The 26,114-nt window shown below is 45.3% G+C and overlaps 1 protein-coding gene across 1 annotated transcript in view; it reads left to right on the top strand.

Annotated features, from left to right (window-relative positions):
- Nucleotides 1-6: 6 nt before the first annotated feature.
- Nucleotides 7-26,114, top strand: part of GRHL1 (grainyhead like transcription factor 1) — a 40,363-nt gene continuing 14,255 nt past the window's right edge. The window contains exons 1-9 of the mRNA XM_014306759.2: nt 7-37; nt 2,995-3,181; nt 6,142-6,212; nt 7,703-8,093; nt 8,852-8,928; nt 9,745-9,901; nt 10,353-10,464; nt 11,405-11,499; nt 23,552-23,710. Coding sequence (XP_014162234.1) covers nt 3,116-3,181; nt 6,142-6,212; nt 7,703-8,093; nt 8,852-8,928; nt 9,745-9,901; nt 10,353-10,464; nt 11,405-11,499; nt 23,552-23,710 — 1,128 coding nt within the window. The 5' untranslated portion in view covers nt 7-37; nt 2,995-3,115. The remainder of the gene's footprint in view (nt 38-2,994; nt 3,182-6,141; nt 6,213-7,702; nt 8,094-8,851; nt 8,929-9,744; nt 9,902-10,352; nt 10,465-11,404; nt 11,500-23,551; nt 23,711-26,114) is intronic.

Below are 26,114 nucleotides of genomic sequence, written 5' to 3'. Positions count from 1 at the left end.
ACGAGGCGCATCCCTCTGGCAAGGTGGACTTCGGCAGGTAAGGGCGGCTCTCGGCCAGCTCGGCTGCGGCGACCCCGGAGTAGCCGAAGTTGGGCCCTGAAAGTGTTAAACTGAGCTCCAGGTGTTTGTATTCTGTTAACTCCGTGGTGTTGAATACGAGACGTCGCCTTCAAGCGGATCCCAGGCTGTGTTTACGGACTCGGGTCTCTTGCTGCACTTGTCACCGTGTCTATCTGCTGACAGTGGCCGTGGACACCTGAGTACCAGAAAATAGGGTGGCTCTGAAGTGATTTGCTTTCAAGAACCGATTTAAAATTTTCTATACTTTGAATGATTGGTGACTCAAATGCGCTCCTTTCCTAGGGAATGTGTAGGATTTTAAACCCAACTTTTTGTTTCAACGTGCTACTTTCTAGGAAGAGTACTCCAATGCAGCAGCTCATTTAAGTCATGTCTCTGACTAGGATTTTTCATGGGTGTTTTTATTTCCAGTGACACTTAGTAGATGCGGTTGTAGCAGTTTGGGTACATGCACTTTGCTTTTCTGGCGCACCAGTGATAGAAATCCTGGGTGCTGCCTCAGCGTCAGAGGTGAGCTCTGTGCAGGAGCGGGCACAGCATGGCTGTGCTGCTCTGGGCGTCAGGGTAAGAGGGACAGGACGGCTGGTCCTGGAGCAGTGAAGGAAGGAAGAATTATTTCTGTGGTCTGAACACAGAACATCCCAGGCTGGGGAAGCCTCGCAGGCAAATAGTGTCTGCTTTTTGTAGTATTCTTCTGCTTCCACTGTGGTCAACATTGGGAAATTATTAGAACTGCTGTATGAAGCTTAATTTTCTCCCTCTGCTGGACTTCTACTGCTGTGTGAGCAGATCAGCATGCCGGTTATCTTTTAAAACTTAGGAAAAAAAAGATGTGTTTGCCTTCTCTTATCAATATGTTCTCATTTTCCTGAAAGAAGCTCTGGTTCTCCTGAAGTAGGGAGTTCCTGCCAAACACTGTGCTTTTCTTGATAATTCTACAGATAACTTTTTCTGTGCTTTTTTAGGTGGGTGGGTTGCCTTTAGGGCACTGTGCATTGAATTTCGGTGTTTCAATGACAAAGAAATCACACAAAAATACTTAGGTCTTGCATTCGCTAGGCTTCTGGTTAGTTGAGGCTTTCATTCTCAGTATTTTTGGTTTTCTGATGATTTTCCCTTCCCATGTGAGTATCGTGTTGCTGGAGGGAATCAGCGTAGCGTTTTTGTGAGTTCAGCAAGGCTGACTTAGCCCTTCAGCTTGGTGGGGATGGCTCAAGGGAACTGCACCCAGGTTATTTCAGTTGCCTTTTCCTCTGCGAGTTTTCCCATTTGCTATGGATATTTGAGGATTCCTTTATATTATGAACAGGAGCTTGTACCACATCCCTAAAGAAAATTCTACTTTGTCTTCTGTGGGTCATCTCACTTGAATGGAAAGTAGCTGTCCCCTGCGCTCAGGTGTCTGTGTCAGTGTGTGCACAAATACGTATGAAGACCTAAAGAAAGGGCTTGGTGCAAGAACTTGTCTCTTTTGTCATTTTTGTTTGCTCTTCTTTCAACTACATAATACTGATTTATAGCCACAAAGTGCTCTTACAAGTCCTGGAAACTCCCACTTGCTTTCAGTGCCTTCAGCTCAGCCAAGCTGTCCGATGGCGGCTTGGCAGGGTGACTTGTGTAACTGATAAAGCGTCGAATGCATAATTTGCTTTGCAATCTTTTTGGTAGAAGGTGGTGATAAATGTAGGATACTGCTAAGCTGATTATAGTGATTAGAATATTTCACAACTTTCTATTTCACAACTTTTTGTATTTGTAGTATATTTCAGTCTCTGAATGTATCTGGGTAAATAGATGAAAAGGATTCCCTACTAGGAAAAGGATATGAAGGTGGTGGTGGTTTTTTGTGGGGTTAGTTGTTTTTAAATAACTACTTTTCTATTTTAGCTATGGCCAATTCACTAAAAATTTCAAGTTTGGGATTATTAAGGAAAGTAAAAAAGCCTCTCCTTCCCCCCCAGCCCATTTGCAGTAAAATAATGTTAAACTTGCACTGGAAAGAAAACTGAACTGGTTTAAAAGTCAGATTTAAAAATTAGCTTGAGCTGACTTAAAAGATGATGCATGTTTTACCAACAGAACCAAAAAAAATATTGTCTAGGCTGGCAGGACAACATTTTCTACGCATCTTGCTTTTGTCTGTGGACAGAATGTCCAAGTCATTTTGGAGTTTGTTCGTTCCCAGCAATCTCCAAATGTTCAGAATAAATATAATTTTTTATATCTATACTATAGCACAAAGGGAATAACTAATCTTTTTGCTTTTTCTTCACTCATCTAAGTGTGCTTCAAACTAGTGTACTGGATTATTTCAACAGTAACTGGGCAGTAAGTTGTTTTTTTTCCCTCCTTGTCAGAAAAAAACACTGCAAATTGATTTGAACTCCTCCTTACCAATTTCTCTATGTCATCTGTAACTTATCAGTAGCTTCTAGGTGGTGTTTTCAGATCTATTCTGAGAGTGAAGACACTTGAAAGCACTGGAGAAAAGAGATGTTTCGTTAATGCACGTTTTCTAATTCCACATGACAACTGGATCAGGTTTTACCCTGGCGGTTTTACATGGGATGTGCTGGAGGCTTTGTAGGGGTTGGCCAGAAAGTGTGTATGTAGCTCTTTCTGGGTTGGATTCAGAGCATGAGCAGGTCAGTTGTGGTCTTACATGGCTTTGTCTTTTTGTAAAGGCTGGTGTAATCCATCTGAGTTTGGTCAAATTAATCCTGATTTACTCTGAGCATGAGTGAGATCAGAATTAAGTTTCTGGGCTTTTTGTGTTGACTAATCCTTGCAGTACACTGAATCAGAATATGAACCACATGAAACTGGGGCAGCTAATTTTGAAGAACTGTTGGAATGTTTTTCATGTGTTCTAACAGTTGGCTTTTTTTATTTCTTCTTTTTTTATGATTCAAGTAAAAGACCCGTGTTGGTTCTTCAGAATGACTCTCTCTACTCTCAGAGACGTCCTTACACCAATGAAGATGAGGCCTGGAAAACTTTTCTTGAAAATCCCCTCACAGCAGCTACCAAAGCTATGATGAGCATCAATGGGGATGAAGACAGTGCAGCTGCCCTCGGACTGCTCTATGATTACTACAAGGTAGGTTGGCCTGGGTTTGCTCTGGTAGCCAGCAGAGCTCGTGTTCCACCTGTGGAAAAGGTGTCATTTGCTAGAGGATTTTACAGAAGCTGTGAACAGATCACAGCAACTTTAAACAGTGTGGGTTTTAAACTGAAAAATCCTATGTCTCTCTTTCTGTGAATTTGTTTTATTTTTAGCTCTGTAAAATAAGATCCCCTAGATCTTGATGTAAAAGTTAAGTAGCACTTTGCTACTTTGCAACTTGAGTAGCACTTTTTCTGTTGACCTCGCGTTCTGCAAGAGGCAGTGTGTTATAGAAATAGTCATAAAGAGTGACACTTTAGGACCATATCCCTGCCTGAATATAAATATACATGGAGAAAGAAACTCCTTTTGCTCACATGATCCCTATTCTGGTGGACCTTTGGCTTTTGCTGGGGCTTTGTTGTGTTACTTTAGGCTCAGCTGATACTAAGATACAGTTACAGGATTTTGGTGGTGTGTGGGGCTGAAGTGTCCCCCTGAAAGAGTTGCTGTCTGCATCCCTCTAACCCTCGGTGAGCTTCAGCTGCTGTAATCTGTTAATCCTTTGATAGCAGTGATTGTCTTGCCCAGTGTTCATGGTCTTCTTGGAGACTTGTGCCTACCTAGGTGCTCGCAGCTGAACTGAGCAGTCAGAGAACATTCTGGTCTGCATGGGGTGCATTTTGCTGAGCTTGTTTCCCGAATACCAAAAGTATAAGCTAGGGTAGTTATCTCTAGCCAGGGCAGTGGGGACCAGCAGGCATTTCCAGGCAGGGAGGGGTCCTGCTTGTGTTGGGACGCCTGTGTTACGGTGGCCTGGCTCACCGGGTGGAGATGCCCGTTTTTCCTTTGCTGAGCGTGCAGGAAGGCCAGGAGGCTGACTTGGTTCTCCTGCCTGGCACTTTGGCTTGTGTCTTTTAACAGTGGTGTCTGCAGTTGCCAGCTTCAGTTATGTTCTTCAGGCATTAGGGGAGATTGCCTGGTGCAGGCAAAACCCTTGCCTGCCCTTTTAAGAGTTGAATATGTCTTACATACCGAAATATTCTTGTAATGCTTAATGTGGAGATTAACACTCCACACACACATGACGAAATGCCGCAGACTCACTGATGTGGATGTTATGCAGCTAGTTTTGTGAGAAAACTGCCTTTCTGCTTTGTGCTTGTGCTTACTATGCTTTTGGAAAAAAACCCCAAACAACAACATGCTTTCACCAGAACAATTTTAATCCACAAGATCAATTTTGATTTCTAAACCTGTAGATTACAAAAAGAATGTTGATGTTGATCCTTCATGCTCGGCAAAGCAGAAGGGATTTGCTGTACATTAATGCCTAATTCAGGGTTTCTTCTTATGTTTGGGTATCAGTGGGTGTACAGAAAAAATTGATGGAAGAACAGGTAGGCTGAACACTTGGGTAAAGCAGAATGGTTGGAGGTTGAAAGATTTATTGAGGGCTGCTATGGAGTAATGTTATAGAGGGATGATGTCGAGGCATTTCTAACACGCCCCCTCTGCATATTAAAGGTAGATGATGAGATCACCTTCCTATAAAAAAAACCAAAACAATAAAACCAAAAAACTTTTGTTTCCTTCCATTTAACTACTGAGCTTGCTCAACTGTGGTTAATAAGGCCTTATAGGAAACAAATTTTGGACAGAAATTCTTTCAGGAGTGTTGGCCAAATGCAGATTGGAAAACTCTTAGTTTTTGGTGACTAGCTAGTGCTGGTCTCCCAGCAGTCTCCATCTAGAGGTTCTCCAAATTTTGCTGGTTACTGTGGGAAATCAAACAGTTCTGGTGTTTCTGGGGATTCCAGGTGTAAGAATGAGAACATAGTTTTCAGTCGGGGCTGTGTAGAGAAGAACTCTGTTGGTGCCGGTGTGCCCTCAGCCTTCGCCTTTGTGCTGAAGTGGTTCCCCACCCCACGCCCAGGCTGGCAAATGGAGGCAGGATCTGAACAGGCTTTGGTGAAGGAGCATGGTGGGAGTTCACTGCTCTGTACGTACACCAGAAGATGTTTGCTTTGCTCGTTCAGGAGGCGTGATGAGGGTGACAAAAGTCCTAGGCCTTACGTGTGGGTTGGCAGGAGAGCTTGTGTGGACTTGCAGTGTGGCTGAGGGGACCTGAGCACCACAGGCTTTTGCCAGCAGCTGCAAGAGCTGTTTGGGTTGCTGGAGTGCTGGTTATGTGCTCCATGCAAGGAACTGAGCCACCCCAGCTCCAAGAGTTCACCTTCTCCTGTGTGCCTTGCCCTTGCAGTGCAGCCAGGAAAGTGGCACGTGTGTGGGCAAGGTGACATGTTTGATTGATGTTGTGTTTTCAGGGCAAATCCTGTATGTGGCATAAAATAAAATAAGCAATACTGAACTGTTTTAAATCCAGAATGCTGGTTACATTTTGTTTATAAAAGGTTTAATATAGTTTTGACCAGTGTGCTTTGTGTGGCCATACACAAATATGAGCTGTAGTGTCTCAATATGTTTATTGGACATGGTGCTCCCCAAATTCCCTGATCATAGAGGAGAAAGAAGAGCCTCAACTGGTCTTAGAGGGCATGACCTAGAGAGCACATGTCTTTGGGGAAGTGGCTGTGGAACAGCATCCTTTCACAAGGTTTGAGCTCATCCAGCAAGCTGAACTCTGCCAACCTGCAGAGGAGAGAACCTGCACTGCCAGCAAACCTTGGGAAATCTCTTGGTCCTGCTCACCCCAGGACTGTGCTCCAGCCATGGATGGATCGTTTTCTGCACTGGTGTTCTCACCACCTGGTGCTGGCAAGAGCTCAGGCCTGACACAGGTGACTGAGTTGGCTACATAGGGATCTGTGGGGCATCTCCTGGGGCTGGCCTGGCATCTAAAGCAAGGTTTCTTTAATTTGACCAAATTTTAAGGAGCTAATTTTTTTGTATGGGAGGAAGAATTGAATTATAGTATGTCTTAAATTTCTCAGGTTCCAAGGGAGAGGAGATCTTCAACAGCCAAGCCTGAGGTAGAACATCCTGAACAAGACCATAGCAAAAGGTATTATTTTTTATTATTGCTTCTCTATTTCCTCCATTGCCTCCTCGACCATCAAAGCTGCTGAAGGAAAGTAACTTGCTGCAGTGTGGAGAGAAATTGTTAGCTTTTACTTTGTGCCTCTGTGTTGCCTCAGGAACAGGATGGGGATTGAACCATGGTGTGATGAGCTGAGGCTCAAACTGCTGCTCAATGCCAGCTATCTGCTTTTGGTGTGCTGGTGTCATATAGTCAGCCTAGCAAAAGCTGCTCTCTAACATTAGGTGCGGGCACCCCCCCTGGCTGCAGTCACTGGTGACACTTTCCATTTTTCTTGCAGTTACTTCAGTTGCTCTCTGCTGATTTTTGTTTTCAGGTGCCAGCAGCATTGCTGTGTCATGCCTGGGCCAGTTGGGAAGCTCTTCAGAGTGCTTGTGATTTGGTTTTGTATTGTCTGGGGACTTCCTTTGTATCCTCTGGAACTTCTGTCTGGCTTCCCCTACCTGCCTTCCCTCTCTTGTGCCTCCCAAGCATATTCTACTGATTAGGTGAATATAACAAATGGGAGGTTCACTCAGGCCAGTTTCCACTCCTACCATCCTCTTCCTTTGGACAGACTAGAATGCTTTAAGGACCCGAGGTGAGGTTTTGTGGTCTGGCTGAGCTGATTGAGTGACTTGTTGTCGAGAAGAGCAGGCTGGTTCCCAGCCCTGTGTTCCCACTGCTCCTCTTGAACCAGATTGGTTCTCACACTGATCCATCACCAAACAGGGAAAGAAAAGCTGGCTAGTTTTCTGCCAGCCAGGCAAGCTGAACTGGCTCACCAAGGAGGCAGGGGAAATGTCTGAATTGGTGTAAAGGAGGGGGCAGGACCAATTGGTGGGGAGGGAGAAAGAGAGGGCAGGCTGACTTAGTGGTTACTACCTATGAGGTCAGCTCAGCCACAGATCTCAGTGCTGTCCTGGCAGAAATGAGTGTGGTGAGGTGGAGAGTGGCAAGTTATGCAAACCACTCCCAGGAGTCTTGGTGCAAACCACTCCCAGGAGTCTTGGTGCGGATTTTCTTGGGGGGTTGTGCATGAAACGAGGGGTGTAATTTCCCTATTAGTGCTTCCCGGGTGGTGCACAGTCCTGGGGCAGAGGAGCAGCAGCCTTGCTGTCAATCCTTCTCCCTCTGCCAAAGAGCAGCTTTGTGGAGCCTGTGTGTGCCAGTGTGTGGGGGGAAGTGCTTAGTTTTGGTCTGTTGTTTTCCAGGCAGTGAGGATCTGGGCTGTTAACCCTCACCCTTTGCTCCAGGGTAATTACTCTCCAAGGTGGGATGATTAACAGTGGGAGATGAGTTGTGGGGTTTTTTAATGAGTTTCTCCGTTTTTCAGGTTAGGATTGAACTGTTCTGCACAAGCAGGAGAGTTTGTGTCAGCTGTCCTTGTCCAAAAGCTTAAAGCTTTTCTAGCTCTTGTTTAATGAGAAAATAAGCTGTATAATTTATGCCTGATTTCTTTTTGCCCTTTTAAGGAACAGCATCCCAAACGTGACAGAGCAGTCGCTCATTTCTGCTGGAGAAAACAGGGTCCAGGTTCTGAAAAATGTGCCTTTCAATATTGTACTTCCACACACCCCCCAGATGGGCATGGACAAGCGAGGCCACCTCACGACCCCTGACACGACGGTGACGGTTTCCATTGCCACGATGCCCACGCACTCCATCAAGACGGAGACGCAGGCGCACGGCTTTGCTGTGGGCATCCCGCCCAGCGTGTACCACCCTGAGCCGCCCGAGCGCGTGGTGGTCTTCGACAGGAACCTCAACCCCGACCAGTTCAGTTCCAACACACAGCCCCAGAACTCCCAGAGGCGAACACCAGACTCCACCTTCTCGGAGACTTTCAAGGAGGGTGTGCAAGAGGTACCAGGAGAGGCAGCTGCTCTGTGTGTCTGTCTGTCTTGATCTGGATGGAGAGAGCCACTTCCATGTTTAACTGTTCTTGTTACATGACAGAAATCTGTCCAGTGACTTAGAAATAGAAGGCTTTTCCAGAAAAGTGCATAATTAAAACTTAGTAAATAAAACCTTCACAACATGCAGTCATTATCAAAAGCGAATGACTAATCTGACTAGTGACAGAGGCTTTGGCTTGCAGAGTGTGGAAATAGTTATCTTGATCCATAGAGCCAGGTTTTGCAAGAGTTCAGCACTCTGTGGTGCCTTTGCAGGTACCAAAGTGAAGTGACTGTATGTAAGCTTCCTTACTGCCAGTTTCTAGGTGTGGTGTGTGTCCATAGAAAACAGTTGGATTATGTAGGGCCCTTGAGTGAGAAAATCGGTGGGTTTTGTTTTATAATACCAACTGAAAATAGCAGCATAACCATGTTTTGATTTTTAAGCCAAACCTCCAAGAGCTGTGTAGCTATACCCTTTGAGATTTGGGAAGGCATTAAAATTTTGCCTTAAGCTGACTTGGAAGGCTTACGAGATGTTGTGCTTAGTTGACACCCAAAAGTTTTGGATTAAAACACTATTCAAGTGTCCTGTTTGTTGAAACAAAAAAATCAGTTGTTATCTGGTGAACAATTTGCCTGACAGAAGTTCTGTGGTAAGGAGTATCTATTTAGTATTGACTTTTCTTTTTGCTGCAGTGTTAATTGTTGTTTTGTCTGCTGCAGGTTTTCTTTCCTACTGAACTGAATCTCCGAATGGCCAACATGAATTCAGAAGATTATGTTTTTGACAGCATTTCTGGGTAATGATTTAAGGCTTCCATTTGCCCATATCCTCCTATTCTCTTAGTTGTCCATGAGCAAGCAGTACAACTCATTCCAATTTGCACCAAGTCACTGTTGGATTTTGAGGGGGCCTGTGGATCTCAAACCCACAATTATGTCTGCTTTTTTGAATTTCACAGTTGAAAATTGTAGCTGTAAAGATACAATTGTATCTTTAAAGAAAACAAATACTTTAAAGAAAACTACCTGGAGGTCTGGAAATACCACCCATCTTCAGTTATGGTCATTGCACCAAATCTATGTCCCATGGGAAGGGGCAGTACTGTCTGGGAGTGATCTGGGAGTTTGCTTCCATCTGTGTCCCCCCTCCCTGGTGTGCTTGTCTTGCTCTCAGTCTGCTGGAAATCTGCCCCAAAAACAGGAGAAATAAAACTCACCTGAACTCCAGAGGAAGGGAGCAACTTGTTTGATAGTTGCAGTTGACCAAGAGGGTGATGGCCACTGAGTAGCTTATTAGCTTGTGAATTTAATTAACTTGCTCATAGATACTTTTCTGTTGGTTGAGGGCAGTTTGCTGCTCTCAGCCTGAATAGGGACCTTCCAGTCTTGACTGCTGATGTGTCTTAGGATTTAGCTTGCCAAGAACTTCTCTTAAATTTCATTCATGAAGGAAATGGTTGAAGAAGGGGCTCATCCTGTTTTCCAACTTCTTTGCCTGTTGATGGCTTAATGAGTCAGCTAACGACTTTGGAATTTCTCCAAATTAAATGTGGAACATTTAATCAGCTTTCCAGGAAAATGCCTTAGCAATCACTACCCTCTTCACTCTATAGGAATAACTTTGAATACACTCTGGAAGCCTCCAAGTCCCTCCGACAGAAGCCTGGGGACAGCACAATGACTTACCTGAATAAAGGTCAATTTTACCCAATCACGCTGAAAGAAGTCAGCAGCACTGAAGGAATCCACCACCCCATCAGTAAAGTCCGAGTGAGTGGCAGCACTTGTGGTTTCTTGGGAAGGAGGGTGTGCACCATGGTAACCTTAAAGTGCAGCAATCTCGACCAGAGCATCAGCACAAAGGCCAGCTTAGCTGTGCTCTTACGTCAGTGTTCGTTCCCTTTGCTGTCCACCTACTGCCAGGCCAACCCAGCCTGGCTCACACTGTTAAGTGGTGTCAGCACTTGTGTAAAGGTGACGCAACACCTGGAATGAGATCCTTGAATTCTGGTTAGGAGAGCAGTTCTGCTCATCTCTGTTTATGACCCAGAAAGTGCTGTTGTCTACCTTCCTGTTTGGCAGCGGTGCTCCAGGTATACTGTAGTGCCTCAAGTGGAAAAACTTAGAGCTCCAAACCAAATGTACTCTCTGGCCTTTTCTCTATTTCTCTTTCATGTTTTTGTTTGGTTTTTTTTTTTAATCTTTCCCTCTCTCCTTTCAGAGTGTCATTATGGTTGTGTTTGCTGAAGACAAAACAAGGGAAGATCAGCTCAGGCACTGGAAATACTGGCACTCAAGACAGCACACAGCCAAACAAAGATGCATTGACATAGGTAAGGAACACTCTCATTGCTGATGTCAAACTTAAGACCTAATTCCTTGGCAAGGTTCCGTTTTCTGCCAAAGCTTTGTTATTTTAAGGAACTTCTGGATCCCTCTCTGCCCTCCACAGTTTGCTGAAAGCCCAGAGATGGTTTGTGATTGGAGCTAATGCTGTAGTTTTTAGAACTCATTAAAGAGGCTGGTTTTTTTGAGGATTTTGATTGGTGGGTTTTGTATTGGGAAATCCAACAGTCCCCTCCAGACAACAGGTTTTCTTAGAATATCCTGGTGCTTGTAGCTAAGTCACAGCTTGTAGTCCCAGTGGCTGTCCTAAATATTGCGTTTCTTCAAAGGACAAGATCCTTGTAGGAATACCTCAAGACTAACGATCCTCCTTCCCACAGCTTTGCTCACAACTCATCTTTGGTACATTTAAAAAAAGAAAACACTGCAAATTTCCACTTGCCTCCAGACAAGGCTGGGGCTGGCTGGGTTCCAGCCTTCTCTGGCTGAAGGCTGGGCTGCACTCCTGGTCCCTTCCTTCTGTGAATCAAAGCAGGGATTAATCACTTGGCACTTAAAGCAGACGCGCATGCAAATCTTTGTTATTGAAGGAGTTTTATTGAGAGCTTATGTCCTTGCCATACAGGGTAGAGTTTCCCGCACATAGCACAGAACACCTCATATTTGGGATCTGCCTTTGTCACTGGAGTTTCTCGTTGAGAATTTTTGCAAGTCCCATTTTGCTCCTTCCTTCTGTTTGTTGAGGGCTTTTTTTGTGTGTGAGAACCATTTCCAGCGTCTTTAAAAATCCATTCCTAAGGTATAATTCAGCTTTTTTTTGCCCCCCAAGGGGCTGCTGAAGAGTTACAGTTTCTGGCTGTTTCATGGGATTTAGGACACGGGTAATATCTCCTCTTCCTCTCTCTCATGAACCCCTCTGTCTAACAGCTGACTACAAGGAGAGCTTCAACACCATCAGCAACATTGAGGAGATCGCCTACAATGCCATATCCTTCACCTGGGACATCAACGAGGAAGCAAAGGTATGTGACCACGATTGTATTTCCTGTCCTTTGAGCAGATTCAGGGGCTGGGGGAAGGGAAGGGTGTGTGGCCTACCTGGTGATTAGCGTGTAACAAGTTTGTTTACGCTCTTACATTAGGCAAAACCTTCTGGCTATTTCTTAAGAGGGTTTGCATGTGCAACTGGGAGAGCTTTGCAACTGCTTTAGGGTTCTTGGCAGAAGTGGCTGCCTGAGAGACAAGTACTGACAGAAGGAAGCACGGAGGGAGCGTTTCGGAGCAGATGAGCTGTGAGGGAGCGGAGCCGGGCCTGGCACCGAGCATGGCCTCCCGGGGAGGTGGGGGGCTGGGGCTTCAGCCGTGGCCTTGCCTTCCACCAGAGAGGGAGCAGCTGTGGCATGCATTGCTTAAACCGCAGATCCCAACACCCAGTGACCTATTCCAAACTAGAACAGCCTCCTGGTGAACTCTGGTTTGATCTTTCCTCAGAACTGTGGGTGCTTTTGTAGGTGTGTAGGTACAGGAAGCCTCCCTGGCTAGCAGCTAACTGCAGCTGTTTGAGCCACTCTGGCTGCTGGAAAAACCTTGTGTATCTTCCACGTTCAAGGAAGCAGGTCAAAGCACGGAGCCAGCTCAGTTCTAAAGGCATTTCTCACTGGTTAGCTGCTGGAGTCAAAGTGAAGGAATTTTCTTTTGAGAATTTCATTACTGCCTGGGTTTTCTTTAAAAATTGGGAGTGGTTTCCGTTCATTTTTGGCGATTGGCTGTTTCCTTGGCAGTACTAGTAACTGGTACCAGCAAGCAGTCCCAGTAGTCACCAGCATCATGGGGAAAAACTCTGATGGCTGCAGGGTGCCATGTCTAGGGAGAGCCTGGCTTGGGGGGAATGTGGGAACTCTCAGCAAAGCACACAGCTCCTTCTCTGGAGCTGTGTGTGCTCCTGCTCTGCAGGAGGAGCAAGGGCTGCTGTCACTGCACAGAGCTTGCTGTCACCCCAAACTGTGCGCTATCCTGCACAAGGGCTGTGGAGAAAATGTTGTACGGAGACTGCTGTTAGGTTTCAGCTCTGTGGGAAAAGTTTGGGATGTTTAGCAGACAGCAGTGAGGAGCTCTGTGTGTGCTGCTGCTGAAAGTGCTGCTTTGCAATGTGTGGGACGTTGCTTTTGGGGCTGGTGTTGGGTGCCAGGGTTCCCTTTTCACCAGATTTGGCTTCAGTCAGATTGAGAGGGCTGGCAGGGAGGGCCTTATCTGCTGAAGGATGCTAAAAGGCTAGAGGATGCTAAAAGGCTGACATGATTTCTAAAACATGAAGCACTTCACTTTGTGAACAAACAGAAGAGCTGTCAAAAGGAGTCAGTAAGTATTATCTTGCTGCCATAGCCAGTCAAACATTTAACAAACCCAGGGAGTCGGTGTCTAGGAGGTATGCAAAGGCTTAGGATTTGCAAACAGGGGTGGATCATGCAGACAGAACAATGCAAGTCCTCAAGGAGCTGGAAGCACTTTCTGCAGCTGCCTCTCTGCTGACTGAGCCACTCTGCTGCAGTAGGGACGGGCCATTAACTCAGGAGCAGGGCTTACAGCTGGTGCTGAGAGCTTTGTGGCTGCCCCAAGGAAAGCTGTCCCTTCCTACCAGGTGGCTATTGCTGAGTTACTCTGCAGTCCCCTGAATGAATAGTTTCAGTCTATAATGAAATTGCCAATAGCATCTTGAAAAGATCTAAGGACCCTCATGGTGATATTTCACCTCAGGGCTGAGCTTCATGGCATGAAGTGGTGTGGGGAGCTGTGAGACAGACCTTTTTAGTTACAGAGGCAAATTTGCCTCCAGATTCACAGTCTTAGTGTGTGAGATCCATATACTGAGAGTCCTGGTTTATATGAACTTTCAGAGAGGACTGTTGATACCAAATGTGCAAGCCTTGACTCTTGGGATCAGAATCATATTAAGACAAAAATACCCTCGACTTCAGTATTTAAAGAATTGGCATTTTTAGCAAGGGCTCCATGTTCTTAAGTGTCTGTTTAACTTCATTTTTCCCTGAGTGGATGTGTTTTGTCAGTGACTGAATTTCTCACCAGAAGAGAGCTGCAGTTCTTTCTCTACTTCTGTGATCTTATCAGGAGATGTCTGAGCCAATTTCAACAATTTTTATTGCACAGTTCATTTACCTTGTATGCTCTTGCTCTCTCTTTTCCTTTCCCTCCCTTCCCCCCAACCCCTGAGAGCAGTCTTAAAGTATATGAAGAAAGCAAGGAATAGATAGAGCTGAGTTTCTGATGTTACAGAAATTCCTTCACAGTAATAAATATAGTGTTTATATTTAATAATAGCAGAAGTGCTGCATAGACAGTATGTTTAACCAGCCAGCAAGCCTTGATCATTAGAAATTTGCTTCCTGAGCCCTGGAGTTTCCTGGACCAGAGCCAGGTGATTCTTCTGGGCTTGCTCCTCCTCCTGTTTCCCTCTTGCTTTTGCTTCCAGTTTGCTGTGGAAATGATTTGATCCTATGCAGCCATGTCAAATGGGAGGTGATGAGGCTCTGTGTCTGGGCTCTCTGATGTAGTTACTCATTTGGACATGCAGGGTGTGTGTCAGATTTAAGGCAGAAATAGCATGTTATCACAAGGAGTTGCCCTTAGCAGCTCTGGGACCATGTACTTACCTTCTTGTTGGGATGCACAGGAATATTGCACCTCTGCTAGTGTGTGTTCCAGGAGGGTGTCACCTGCCTGAGAGTGCTTTACCAGTGCCCTTGGGGCACTAAGGGGGTTTAGTAAACTGCACCTTTCTGGTGAAGAAATGCTCTTTTCATACAAGTCATGTGCTCCTTCTGTAGAAAGGAGTTTCTCAGTTGCATTGTGCTGGGAGAGCAGAGAGCAAGGCCCGGGCTCTGGTTGCTGGACACATTGGACAGCCTGGCTCTGCACAGCTGGAATTGTCCCACAGCTGCCTGCATTGTTGTGCTGTTAGTGAGCCCTTGGGTGTAGAAACCAGGGGTATTTCATGCAAGACAGACACTGCCCACTCTGGGACCAGACCGTGTCCATGGATTTCAGAGCAAATGTGCTTCTCTCTGGCAGCTCCTCTCTGCCCTCTTCTGTTGTTCTGGGACATCACAGGAGCTGCTGGAAGCAGCTGCTTCACAGCAGAGGCTGGTTTAAGTATTTTGTGACCTTTGCAAGAGTGCGTTCAAGCTGGAAAAGGGCCCAGCATCCAAAGCCTCCTTGCTCTGAGACAGTGAAGGGAACGAGGGCTGGGGAGGAAGGCCAGACTTCGAAAGAGGCAACCTGCCCTGAAGGGATACTGTTGAGATTTGAAGGAGAGTGAGATCAGGATTAGAAAGATTGTCAGGAGACACTGCAGAGTGGGGAAGCAGTGATTCAGGTGGGCTTTCAGATGTCTGTGTTAGAGATGAGGTCTGATCCCATCACCTGCCAGAGCAGGGCAAGGGAATAGTTGAATGAGGAGACAGTCATGCTTTGTGAACAGAAAAGGGAAGAGGGAAAATCAGTTGATGAACTGGTGGGTTGTTGAATGGGGTATTTAAGAAAGCCAATGTAGCTCCTCAATCGGGAGCCGTCCTACTGGAGTGGAAGCATGATCCGATGAGTCTGATGAGGTGTGTAGCTGAGTTACCCTGAGGCTTGTGGAGACTTCAAACAGTTTCCCACCCCATGATGGATGTCTGCCGTGGGCAGACAGTCAAGGTGGGGTTCTGCTCCTGCAGTGAAGCTTTTGGATGTCTGAACACAAGCTCGTCAGCTCTTGCGTCGATGACTTCATTAGGGTGTCTAGAGCTGGGATGTAGCTTTCTCTAGAGGTGTCTGCCCCTTCTTGTTGACTGAGCCAGCTTGGCTGTCTTTGAAATGTGGGATGTTAGAAGTAGGGAATAGGAATCCCTGCAGCCCTTTTTGTGTCTTTGTCCCCCATGTCACTCAGAATAAATGGTTGTAGTTTCAGGTAATGAGTTTTTGAGGCTGGGATCCATCTCTTCCCAGGTCTGTACACCATGCCAGGCTCTCCTTTTCTTGGCTGGAACTCAGTAAAGGTCTTGTAGTGAAGATTGCCACTACGTCTGCAGTTAAATGCACATTTCATACTGCTCTTCCTAATGTTGGCTGTTGTCCTGTTATCTCTGCTATGTTACCCGTTAGGCTGCAAAGCAAATTCTGTCCCTTAACTCTGGCCTGGGGACATGGCCTGCTCTCAGGTCAGTGGCACTTGAACAATCTGGACAGATTGGTTTCCCCAGGGTTAACTGGCTTTGCTGGATCCTGCTTTGCTCAAATCCTGTCTGAGCTCTTGCCCTGTGGAGCAGGAGGGTTGGGGCCTCTTGTCTGAACAGGGTGAATTGTTGTCTGCACAGTGACTGCAAGAGCCTCCTGCCTGTTTCTGGAGCTCTGACGGGGCAGGGATCCTGCCCTTGTGCTGGGGCACCCCTTCTGTGCTTCCCAAGGGGCCCCTCCTGAAAAGCAGCATTGCTTCCAGCAGCTCCCAGAGAAGGGCCCCCTTGGAGGTCTTTGGTCTGGCTTGCTATAGGCTGGGTAATGGGACTGTAGCCAAAAATGATGTCATTGCACATTAAGGGTTCTATTGTCTTCCTACTCCTTCCCTCCCAAAAAAAAAAGTCATTGTAAGCCAGATGCTGTGTGAAAAGACTCCTACTAAAAGGGAATACATGGAGAGAGTGTAACAGGCATTTTGAGCTCAAGAACATCATGTCAGAGGTTTTTGCTGCTTTTCACCAAAGGGAAGATGCTGTAGTGTCTCTTAATTGATGCCCTCAATGACATAGCAATTAAACAGTATTTTTCATTACTTTTTTTTTTGGTCCAAGAAGAGTGGAATGATCCTAATATTATGGTAATTTGCATCTAACTTGGGATAGCCTTTTGAAATAGAAATTTAGGCAATAAGGGTGGTCTTCTTGGCAGATCCTCCCATGTGTTGGCAAGATTATTTTGTTTAGAGGAATTCAGTTTTTGGAGAGTGTGGATCTCTTGCTATAACTTGAAGTGAGACTGGGTGGTACACTACTGATTTCTTTTAAGAGCTTATTCTAGCATAATCCTCCCTTGGTGTTCACTATAGGAAGAATTTAAACTTTTTTGATTGATGAATATTGCATCCATTTATATGGATGCCATTGTAATGAAGCAGCAGTCATATGCCTCATTAAAGAAGGTGTGGGCCACCTTCAGCAGCATTGAGGAGGTACAGGTTTGACTAGTTGGAAATGAAACTATGAAATGTGATGAGTCAAACATACTTAAAGGAAAGAGATTGGTGTGAAGCCAAGGCTGCAGACCACAAATACTTTGAGGCAGGTACACAGAGCCTTTGGAGCAGTGACATAGGAAAGTCATAGCAATATTGCTTACCTGCCTCTTAATGCTGACGTCTCCCTGCTCTGTCCTGGGTTTTCTGGAAAACAAGCATATGCTGCCCTTGATTTTAAGCACTGCCAACCAGAAGCAAGTTTTCAACCCAGTATTTTACCTGAACTTTGTGTCCCAAGCCTCTGCCATTGTCTGGCCTTCCAAGTAGGAGCTCACAGGGTGTTTCCCAAAGCTGAAAGGAAAATGTCTTGACATTAGCTTTTCTACAGAGAAAACTAGGAGGAGATTTTGTTTTTCTTTTCCCTTTCCTCTATTACTTTTTTACCTGATGGCAACCCTTTCTTTTCAGTCATTTTTGTGCATTTATAGACTTAATTCTCTGTTTTGTGTTTTGTTTTTGTGTTTCAGCTTTTGACGTTGTTTTTGGAGACTTGTGTTGTTGTTGTTGATGTGGGGAGGTGTGTTGGGGTTTTTTGGTGGGTTTTTTTTTTGTTGTTTATTTGTTGTTTGGTTTTTTCAACACCTTGTCACTGTTTTTACCAAACTGCTGTTTTTACTTTCTTTCCAACCAACCTAACAAAACCCGGCCCAGCAGCTTTATCTTATCAAAGCATGGGGTGGGAGGAGGCATCAGTAGGACTGGGAACCATTATCCCCATGTTTCCCAGGTGTTGTGAGCAGAGACATTCCTGTATTTCCTTGCCTCAGAACAGGTTGGAATAACAATCAGCATTGCTTTTTGTGAGCAGGAATATGTATTTTCCTTTCATTACCATTCCTTTTTGTTTTAATGGTGGAGTAAACTTCCTAGGAGGATGTTCTTTATCTGGAGGTGGATTGTATTTCCCACTTGTCATTCCTTGACATGGTGTGGGACCCATGATGGCCTCCGTGTAAGTCACCCAAATTGGGAGTGGTAGGTTTGAATGCAAACTCACTGTCTGGGCTGCAAGCAGGATGGTGCTGGGTCTGCCTGGCAGAGCTGGAGCGGATGCAGCCCTATCACCCATCTGCCAGGCAAGCCTTTTTTGGAGCATCCGATCCCAAAGGCAGGGGGTGGCTCAGGGGCGCACAGGTGCATGAATTGCCCAATTTTTTTATCTCTTTCCTGGCTCACCTCCTGCTGATGCAAAACCTGTGGTGCGTGTGGGAGGTAAAGAAACGAATGTGAGAGCAGTAAGATTAGCCACCTCACTGGCAGCTGCTTGGCTCTCACCCAGAGCCAATCTTGGAAGCCACGTAGCTACATTAGCACAAGGTAGTGCCCAGGTTGACAGCTCTGCCTCTCAGAAGGGCTTGGAACTCTGCTGGTGTACTTCATAAGGCTTTTGGACAGGAGATGTTTTCCATCCAACCAGCTTGCAGCCTAGAGGAAACATATGGGGAAAAATCTTTAGAAAATACTCTGGGTTTTTTTTTTCTCTTTGCTGTTCATATTTGTCTAAGCCTTTAGAGTAACCATATGATTGCAGCTATCAGCATTGAAATGATAAATGTTGAGCTTCTGGTTAATTTTTCTTTATGGGAGTGGGATACACTGCCTTTCTGTCAGGAAAATGGTCTCTAGATTCCAGATCCACTAGAATCCCTTTGCCTACTGTATTTTGGCCATAACATTGAAACTATTTGGCCAAAGCCAAGAAAAGCAGCTGCATTCCCTGAAAAGAAGCTCATTGCAGTTTAACCTGTCTCTGGTTGTTGTGTTGTAGGCTCCAAACTCTGTATTTCTGTACAAACACAGTCATCCAAGATCAAAAACATCCTGACAATTTTAAGCTGAATAGACTGACTATAACATAGCCTGGAATGTCTCCTATGAAGACAGGCTGAAGAGTTGGGGTTGTACAGCCTGAAGAGATGGCTCTGGAGAGACCTTAGAACACCTTCCAGGACGAAAAGGAGGCCTAAAAGAATGCTGGAGGGGGATTTTTTACAGGGGCTTACAGTGATACAGAGCAAGGGTGAATGGCTTCAAACTGACAGATTCAGATTAGGTATTAGGAGGAAATTCTTCACTGTGAGGGGTGCTAAGCCACTGTAACAGGCTGCCCAGAGAAGCTGTGGATGCCTTGTTCCTGGAAGTGTTTAAGGCCAGGCTGGATGGGATTTTGAGCTTTCTGGTCTGGTGAAATGTGTCCCTGCCCATAACATGGGGGCTGGACTAGACAATCTTTAAGGTCACTTCCAACCCAAACTGTTCTGTGGTTAAAATGAGAGGCTTTGGTGTACTAGTGTGAGAAAAGAGCTAAGGTTTTTATTTGAATTCTCAATAGAGAAAGAAATATCTAGTGGACTTGGATTGTTGAGTAATGTCTTAATCCTTTGGACACAGAAATATATAGGTTCATAAATAGGAGGAGATAATACCATTTATCTGCCTTCTCTTGAAATATAAATGTAGAGCAAGGTGATCAGCCTGGAAAAGTCCTGAGTCTGCCTGTGTAGGTCCCTATCCAGAAGGATGTACAGGACTTTGCAGGACAGTGCTACCTGTGCTTGTGTTTGCTCTGACTGGTCAGAGTTCATGGTATGCTAACACAAGTTGCTCCCCATTGCCTGTGGCAGCCCCAGCTGCCATGGGTGAGAACCTACACTGCTCCTTTCCAGCTGGGCAGATGAGCGGGCACAAAATGACATTTCATCTAAAGCTGCTGCATATGTAGCCTTTGGACTCACCAGAACTGCTAGTGCTTTTTGTGTGACAGAAGAGTACGGCGTCCAAGATAAACTGAGGAGATCTGGGTATACAAGCCTTCATTTAAAAAAGGCATCTTTCATCTCGCTGACTGAGAGGTTCCTGCAGCGCTTTGATTGCCCTTTAATTATGTCTGTTTTTCCTGGTTTGTTTGAAAGGCAGATCTTGTAAGAAAAAGGTGCTGTGTGGAAAGAACTTGGCTGTCTCTGCTGCCCTTCCTTGAGGGCACACGGCAGAGCTGTCGGATTAATTTTTTTTCTGCATTATTAAAATGGAAGATTGTTTCTCGTGGATTTGAATGTAGGCACGGTGTGTTCCTCCCACCTTAGGTGAGGAGGGGCATGAGAGGTCGGATGGTTAAAGCAGACAGAGAAGTCATGAGGTCTGACTTCTTCCCACGCTAACTTCCAGCATGATTCCAGAGGAGGTGCTTTAATCCTTCTGCCTTCGGTCTTTTGTTGTGTGCAGCTGGGCTGCCCCAAAGGCTGCAGGAAACCCAGCATGGTGTTGGAGAAAGGAGGCTCTAGAGTGCTGGGGTGAGTGCCAGGTGTGGGAGGTTAGCAGCGTGTAGCAGCTCACAGTTTTCATGCTGTTTGATTTTATCTGATATGCCTCTATTGTGAAGCCATTTGCCTCAATGAGTATCTCAGCTTTTTTAAAAGGGGTTAGAAAAAGCGTGGAAAAAATCAACAGAAAAAAAAAAGGGAATAAAGCCTGCCTTGGGTTAGAGAGAAAAGCCTGGCTATGTGATAGCCTAGATATATGTAGTCAAATATAGACTAGAGGCTCAACTGCCAAGCAAGCAAAATAACTCAAGAGCAGGTTTCTAATCCCTTTACAAATCTCAGTTTTAAAGAAAATCAGCGTAACTTTTGAGGGCTTGACTCATGTGTAAGTGCCCAGGCTTGACAGTGCTCTATTTTTAAGTGCTGTCTTTATGTTGAATCTTGAGAGGTGAGATGAAAAATTTTTTTAAACAACAAATCTTAATATAGCTGAGAATGCGGAACTGCCCTTAGAAAAATAGGTTGGACACATGAAAAGGAATCTTGCTCAGCAGGCTGAAGACGCAGAGCAACTTCTGTGGTTATGTTTTTCTTTCTTCTGGCAATTTTGGGGTGGGGATATAGCTGATGCAGTCACTTGGCCTTACATTTCATTTCTAATGTAAGTCAAATATTCCTGTACATTAAGAACCTGGCTGAAACTGTCTTAGCCCAAACTGGGAAAGGCTGTTTGCTAAAATTCTGTTTTGTGAAGCTTGAGGCAACCTGAAGTTGCTCAAAAATAGGAGTTACAGGGTGGGTAGGGAGAAGTAGATGCTCCTTTTGAGCTGAAATGGTTTAGTACAAACAGGAGAAGACAGGCTGGCTCTCTGTTGCTTCAGAGACATGATTAGGTTTTAGTTGTCATCTCCTGCCTAGAGTCCTGAAGATTTAAATGGCATGAAAATGAAGTCAGCTTTTTAAAGCCAAAGCTAATCAAATGAGGAGACTCTGAAGTAGGAGGATAATCTTTGACATCTGACAGGCAGTCCTAAATTCCCATGGGATACCTGTGCAGCTCTGCTGTAGTAACATGTGTCTGTTGTGCTGAGACCAACTCTTCTACCTTCAGCCCAGTGGGCTTTGTGTGGCTGGTAAGCCGTAAAAACTGAAAACATGAACTTGAAGTCTCAGAAGAGAAGTGACACCATGTCCTAGAGAACTGCTGATGCTGCACACTGAATCTTCTGGTGTCCAGTGGTGTGAAACTCATTTGAGGGATTTAACAGAAATTTTGAGATGGTGGTGGACCTGCTGATGTGGCTGCTTGGGCATGTTTTTCTTAGAGATTGTAGTCATTTTTTAATAAAGAAATGAGTTGAGTGAATATTCAGTATAGGTAAATTTAAAATTGAAATTTAAAATGTAAAAATATGCAAACACCCAGAGTTGAGGGTCTTTTAAAAAACAAAACCCCTGCTCAGGGAATGCAATTATTCAGGGTGTGCATACATCTGATTACCAAACTCCTAAGCTGATGAGAGCAGCTCTTCAAACTCCTTGAAGCTTTCCCCCGGGCTGTACCAGCACTGCAGGCAAAATGTCCTCTTGAAGGCAAAGGTAGCAAGAAGGGAAGTGGGGTGGATAAAAGCAGGCAAAGCCATCCTTTGGATTAGTCTGGGAAAAACTGCAAACAGCTTCTTTTAAAATAATTTTCCTGACTGCGATTTGTGATGTATATAATGCCTTCACAAAAAGTTGTCTTGGAACAGCGTGGGTTTGGGATGCTGGGGCACAGCTGGAGCAGGCGTTGAGCACCAGCTCCCCTGGCATCCTGCACATGTTCCTGGCTTCAGTCCCCACAGAGGCAGCAGTGTGGGTCAGGGGCTGGGGCTCTGCTGACGTGCTGTGCTGGCCTGGGTTGGGTGGGTGGTGTTTCACTCATTCCATGTCCCTTGGCACAGTAGGCCTTGCTGGGGAATTGGGAGCTGGAATCTCTGGGATGGTGTGTGCACAGGAAAGAAGAGGGGGGCTACTTGCAGAGCAACTGTGCTGCCCTCTCACGGCACAGGGGCTGCAGGAAGCAGCATGTGAATCCCCAGTATTCAGACAGGTTATTGCAAGAGAAGTCCCTCACCTGCACTGTTTTTCCTCCCTGCCCCAGCTTTTTATACAGCTTTATTATACATGGCAGGGAAAAATCAGTGGTTGTAAACTATCAGCAGGTCAGGGTTTTACATTTCCATTTCCCATCATTGTTAAAACTGGTAAAGGATGTTTCAGAACCCGTGCAAAGAGGACGTTGAGAAGCAGCCCTTAGCAAAGCCAGAGCCTGTAGCTTTCCCAAGCCTGTGTGAGCCTCTGCAGCTCCGGGAGGTGGCACCAGCTCGCTGCTCTGATGGTGCTGGTGGAAGCACCACCTAAGTGAGCATCGGGGGCTGGGATGGTGCTCCTGCAAAATCTCTGGGAAGGTGCTTCTGGCTCCCAAGGCTTTGATTATTTTTTTTAAAGCAGTGAGTTCCCAGCCTTTATTCTTCAGGCAGAGAGGAGAGAAGCTGTTGCAGGTCTTGGCGGCTTGTAAATTCCTGGTAATTAATCCTCACAGCTTCTGAGATGTGCCAGTAATAGGCATTGTGCCTGTAGAAAAGCCTGCCACGCTGCAAGCCCATTATCTAGATACAAAGTACTCTGGTCTATCTGCTCATATCCACTTAAGGATATTTCTTTATTCTGTTAAGCAGCATTGGACTTGTTTTCTGGTTGTGTGTGATTTGTGTTTTTGAGAGGGTTTTTTTGTTGTTTCTTCAAGCAGTTATGAAAATGAAATTAGATATGTTCCTACGTGTAATTAATTTTCCCTGTAATTAATTTTTTGTAATAATGGAAATGTTTCTCTTACCCTTTCCAGGTGAATGTTAACAGGGTATTGAAGGTCTTACTAAGGAATATTCAAAGTAGTGTTCAACTTAGTGTGAAGCCCAGAAACCTTCACCAGAATAATGGTGTTATTTCTGTGTTTAAGGATTACATATTGCCTAATATTTTTTAAAAAGTTTTTAATAGCCTTTTGAAAAAAGCCTCAACCAAGTATTTTCAAGCATAAACTCTGCTCCTGTCAAACTCATGGAAAGATTTAACTTACCCAGAGTAACATGGATTTTTTGGAACATGGTAGCATTCTTACCAAGATGCTAATAAACGCTGAGCAGTGAGGATTGATTGTAGGAGCATCCCTTTTGCTGAAAGTTTGGTGGTGACGTTTGAGAGTTCTTGGGTGGAAAGATGGGTGGAGTCTTCCTAAAGTTTGGAGGGTCTGTTGAAATCTGTTTTGGACAAAGTGGCTTTGTCCCCTCCAGTGGCTTATGTAAAGACTTAAGAATGTTATATTGCTTCTTGGGGATTTTACCTGGTGTCTCAGAAGAAAGAAGGTGCTACTGTAGTGGCAAGGACCAGCATTTGAGCCTCAGCACTCCCCAAGTGTCCCTTGCTCAGTGGTCAGCCAGGAGTCTGTGTGTCACTACTGACAGATGCTGCTTTCCTCCTCTGCAGGTTTTCATTTCTGTCAACTGCCTCAGCACAGATTTTTCCTCTCAGAAGGGAGTGAAAGGCCTGCCCCTGAATCTTCAGATTGACACTTACAGCTACAATAACAGGAGTAACAAACCTGTCCACAGAGCCTACTGCCAAATTAAAGTCTTCTGCGACAAGGTAAGGTTGAATCAATGTGCCAGTGACTGTTTTGGAAACGCTGCTCCACAGCTTAGCAGCTTTTTTTTTTTCCTTTCCCTAATTGTGTCACTTGCTATTTTGACTCACTGAGAAGTCCTGTCTGTGTTTAAAACATTTCAACCCCTTCTACTTGGCTCATACATGTTATGATGACCTCAATTGAATATGCTGCTCTCAAAATGCTGGAGTGCTTAGTGTTCCTGCACATTGACTTTAGAGAAAGGTCAGTCAATGGCATACTGACACTGGGAAGAGCCTTCACCAGGAGAAATCATTGCCATTGACTGGAGCAAGGGCAGACTTGTCTTTTTGCCCAAGTTCTGTTGTGTTGGTCCTTTTAAATTTCTTCATGTTTTTCTACTGCATTTATTACAAAAAGCCCCAAACCAATAACTTGAAGAGCTTGTGAACAAAAGATGTACCACTGTGAGATACAGCAGCATAAAAAAGCCCATTTGTAAGCTGGATGGGTGCTGTAATTTGACTGCTCTGCCTAACTAATTTAGCACCCAGAATTAATGCCTATCCCAAAGCCAGTATTCAACAGAAGCTATGAAAGAAACAGCAGAAGCTGAGTTAAGTGAAAGCTTAACTGAGTTTGCAAAGAAAAGCAATTTCCCAATTTTCATAACCTATTCCTGCCTGAGCAGTCTTTTGAATGTCCAGGGCAAGTAATGTGTAATGTTATTGTTTCCAGAGTGACCGAGATTGTTCTAGGCCATGATAAATGCTTCCTGGACTTCCCCAGTCCTTTTGATTGCTGTGAACCATGTTGACTTCCTATTTTGCTGATATCCTGCTTGATTTGGGCCTCTTACTCTTTGCATCCAGACTCCATCTTCACAGGGCAGACTCAGGTGACAGCTCAAATGCCTCTTGGTACAGCTGCAGGGCTGAGGCAGGTCTGTCACCCCCCTCTCTGGTCCTGTGCTGGCTTTTCCAGACCACTGTGTGGTCTTGCCTGGTGCTCCCCAGGACGGTGACACAAAGATTCATCTCAGGCACCATTGTTCTGTCACCCCTTACCTCCCAAAATATCCAGAGCCTCTGCACTGTGCCCCTGTCGTAGCATCCCATTAACTCACCCTGCCATGTTCTGTTGTCCATCTGTAGGCTTTTAAATGGGTCCCTCTGCATTCCTCACAGCTGGGAAAGCTGCCTGTGGCTGCTCCTGTTGTGATACTTTGTGCAGAGAATTTACAGGGACTTAGCAAAGGCTCTCCAGAGCCATCTTAAAGACTTGCCAGTAAGCCTGAGAGGCTTGGGTCTCATGAGATTTCTTCAGGCCTTTATTTTTCCTTTTTCTGTTTTCTTTTTCTTGTTTCAAGATGAGACTGAAGCATCTGTGTCACCTAATGTTTTTTCACCAGAGTAATCTGGGAGTCCTGTGTGCTATCAATCTTTTTTCTCTACAATACAGAGAAGACAGGCTTGATACAGGGTGGGGGAGATCTTTTACTCCTGAATTGTCCAATCAATTACTGACACAATGCTAAAATGACTGACAGGGTTGTGCCACTGCTAATAAGACAAATTGGTTAATAAAAAGGCAGGTATGTAGCCAGCATATAGACTCCAATGTCTTCCTTCAAGCTATGGAAGAAATTTCAGCAAATCTCATAATATAGTAATGCCAGTGCATCTTTTATTTCCCTTTGGGACTTTGACTTACTCTCCTGATTTATTCCTCCAGATACTTTGCAAATTTTACCTGAATTAAAAGGGAGGAAGAAAGAAGAAAGGAAGGAGAAATGTAAATCAAGATCAGAACAGGATAATAAAATACAAAACTGAATCTTCAAGTACCTTCCTTTCACCCTTCCCTTCTTTTCAGGCTCAACTTCACTCCCTGATTCTCTCCCTTGTCCCCTGCAGCAGTGCAGGGAAATGGGGGCTATGGTCAGTTCTTCACATATCTCTGATGCTCCTTCCTCCTCAGGGGGAGGACTGAGCTCTCTTCCCTGGCTTCAGTGTGGGGTGCCTCCCATGGGAGACAGTTTCCACAAACTTCTCCAACATGAGCCCTTCCCACAGGCTCTTCACAAACAGCTTCAGCATGGGTCCCTTCCATGGGATGCAGTTCTTCAGGAACAGGCTGCCTCCTGTGTTGGTGCCCCACAGGGCCACAAGTTGTGCCTGCAAACCTGCTCCAGCATGGGCTTCTTTCTCCATGGGGCCACAGGTCCTCCCAGAACTCTGCCCCAGCACAGACTTCCCACAGAATTACAGCCTCCTTTGGGTATGCCACTGTTCTGGTCTGGGGTCCTGCACAGGCTGCAGGTGGATCTCTGCTCCCCCATGGACCTCCATGGGCTGCAGGGGCACAGCTCCCTCACCATGGGCTGCAGGGGAATCTGCTCCAGTGCCTGGCTTCCCTCTTCTG

Source organism: Geospiza fortis, unplaced genomic scaffold, assembly GCF_000277835.1.
Source record: "Geospiza fortis unplaced genomic scaffold, GeoFor_1.0 scaffold81, whole genome shotgun sequence".
Taxonomy (NCBI): domain Eukaryota; kingdom Metazoa; phylum Chordata; class Aves; order Passeriformes; family Thraupidae; genus Geospiza; species Geospiza fortis.
The sequence above is the reverse complement of the archived record's forward strand: the minus strand, read 5'-3'. Positions and strand labels throughout refer to the sequence as shown.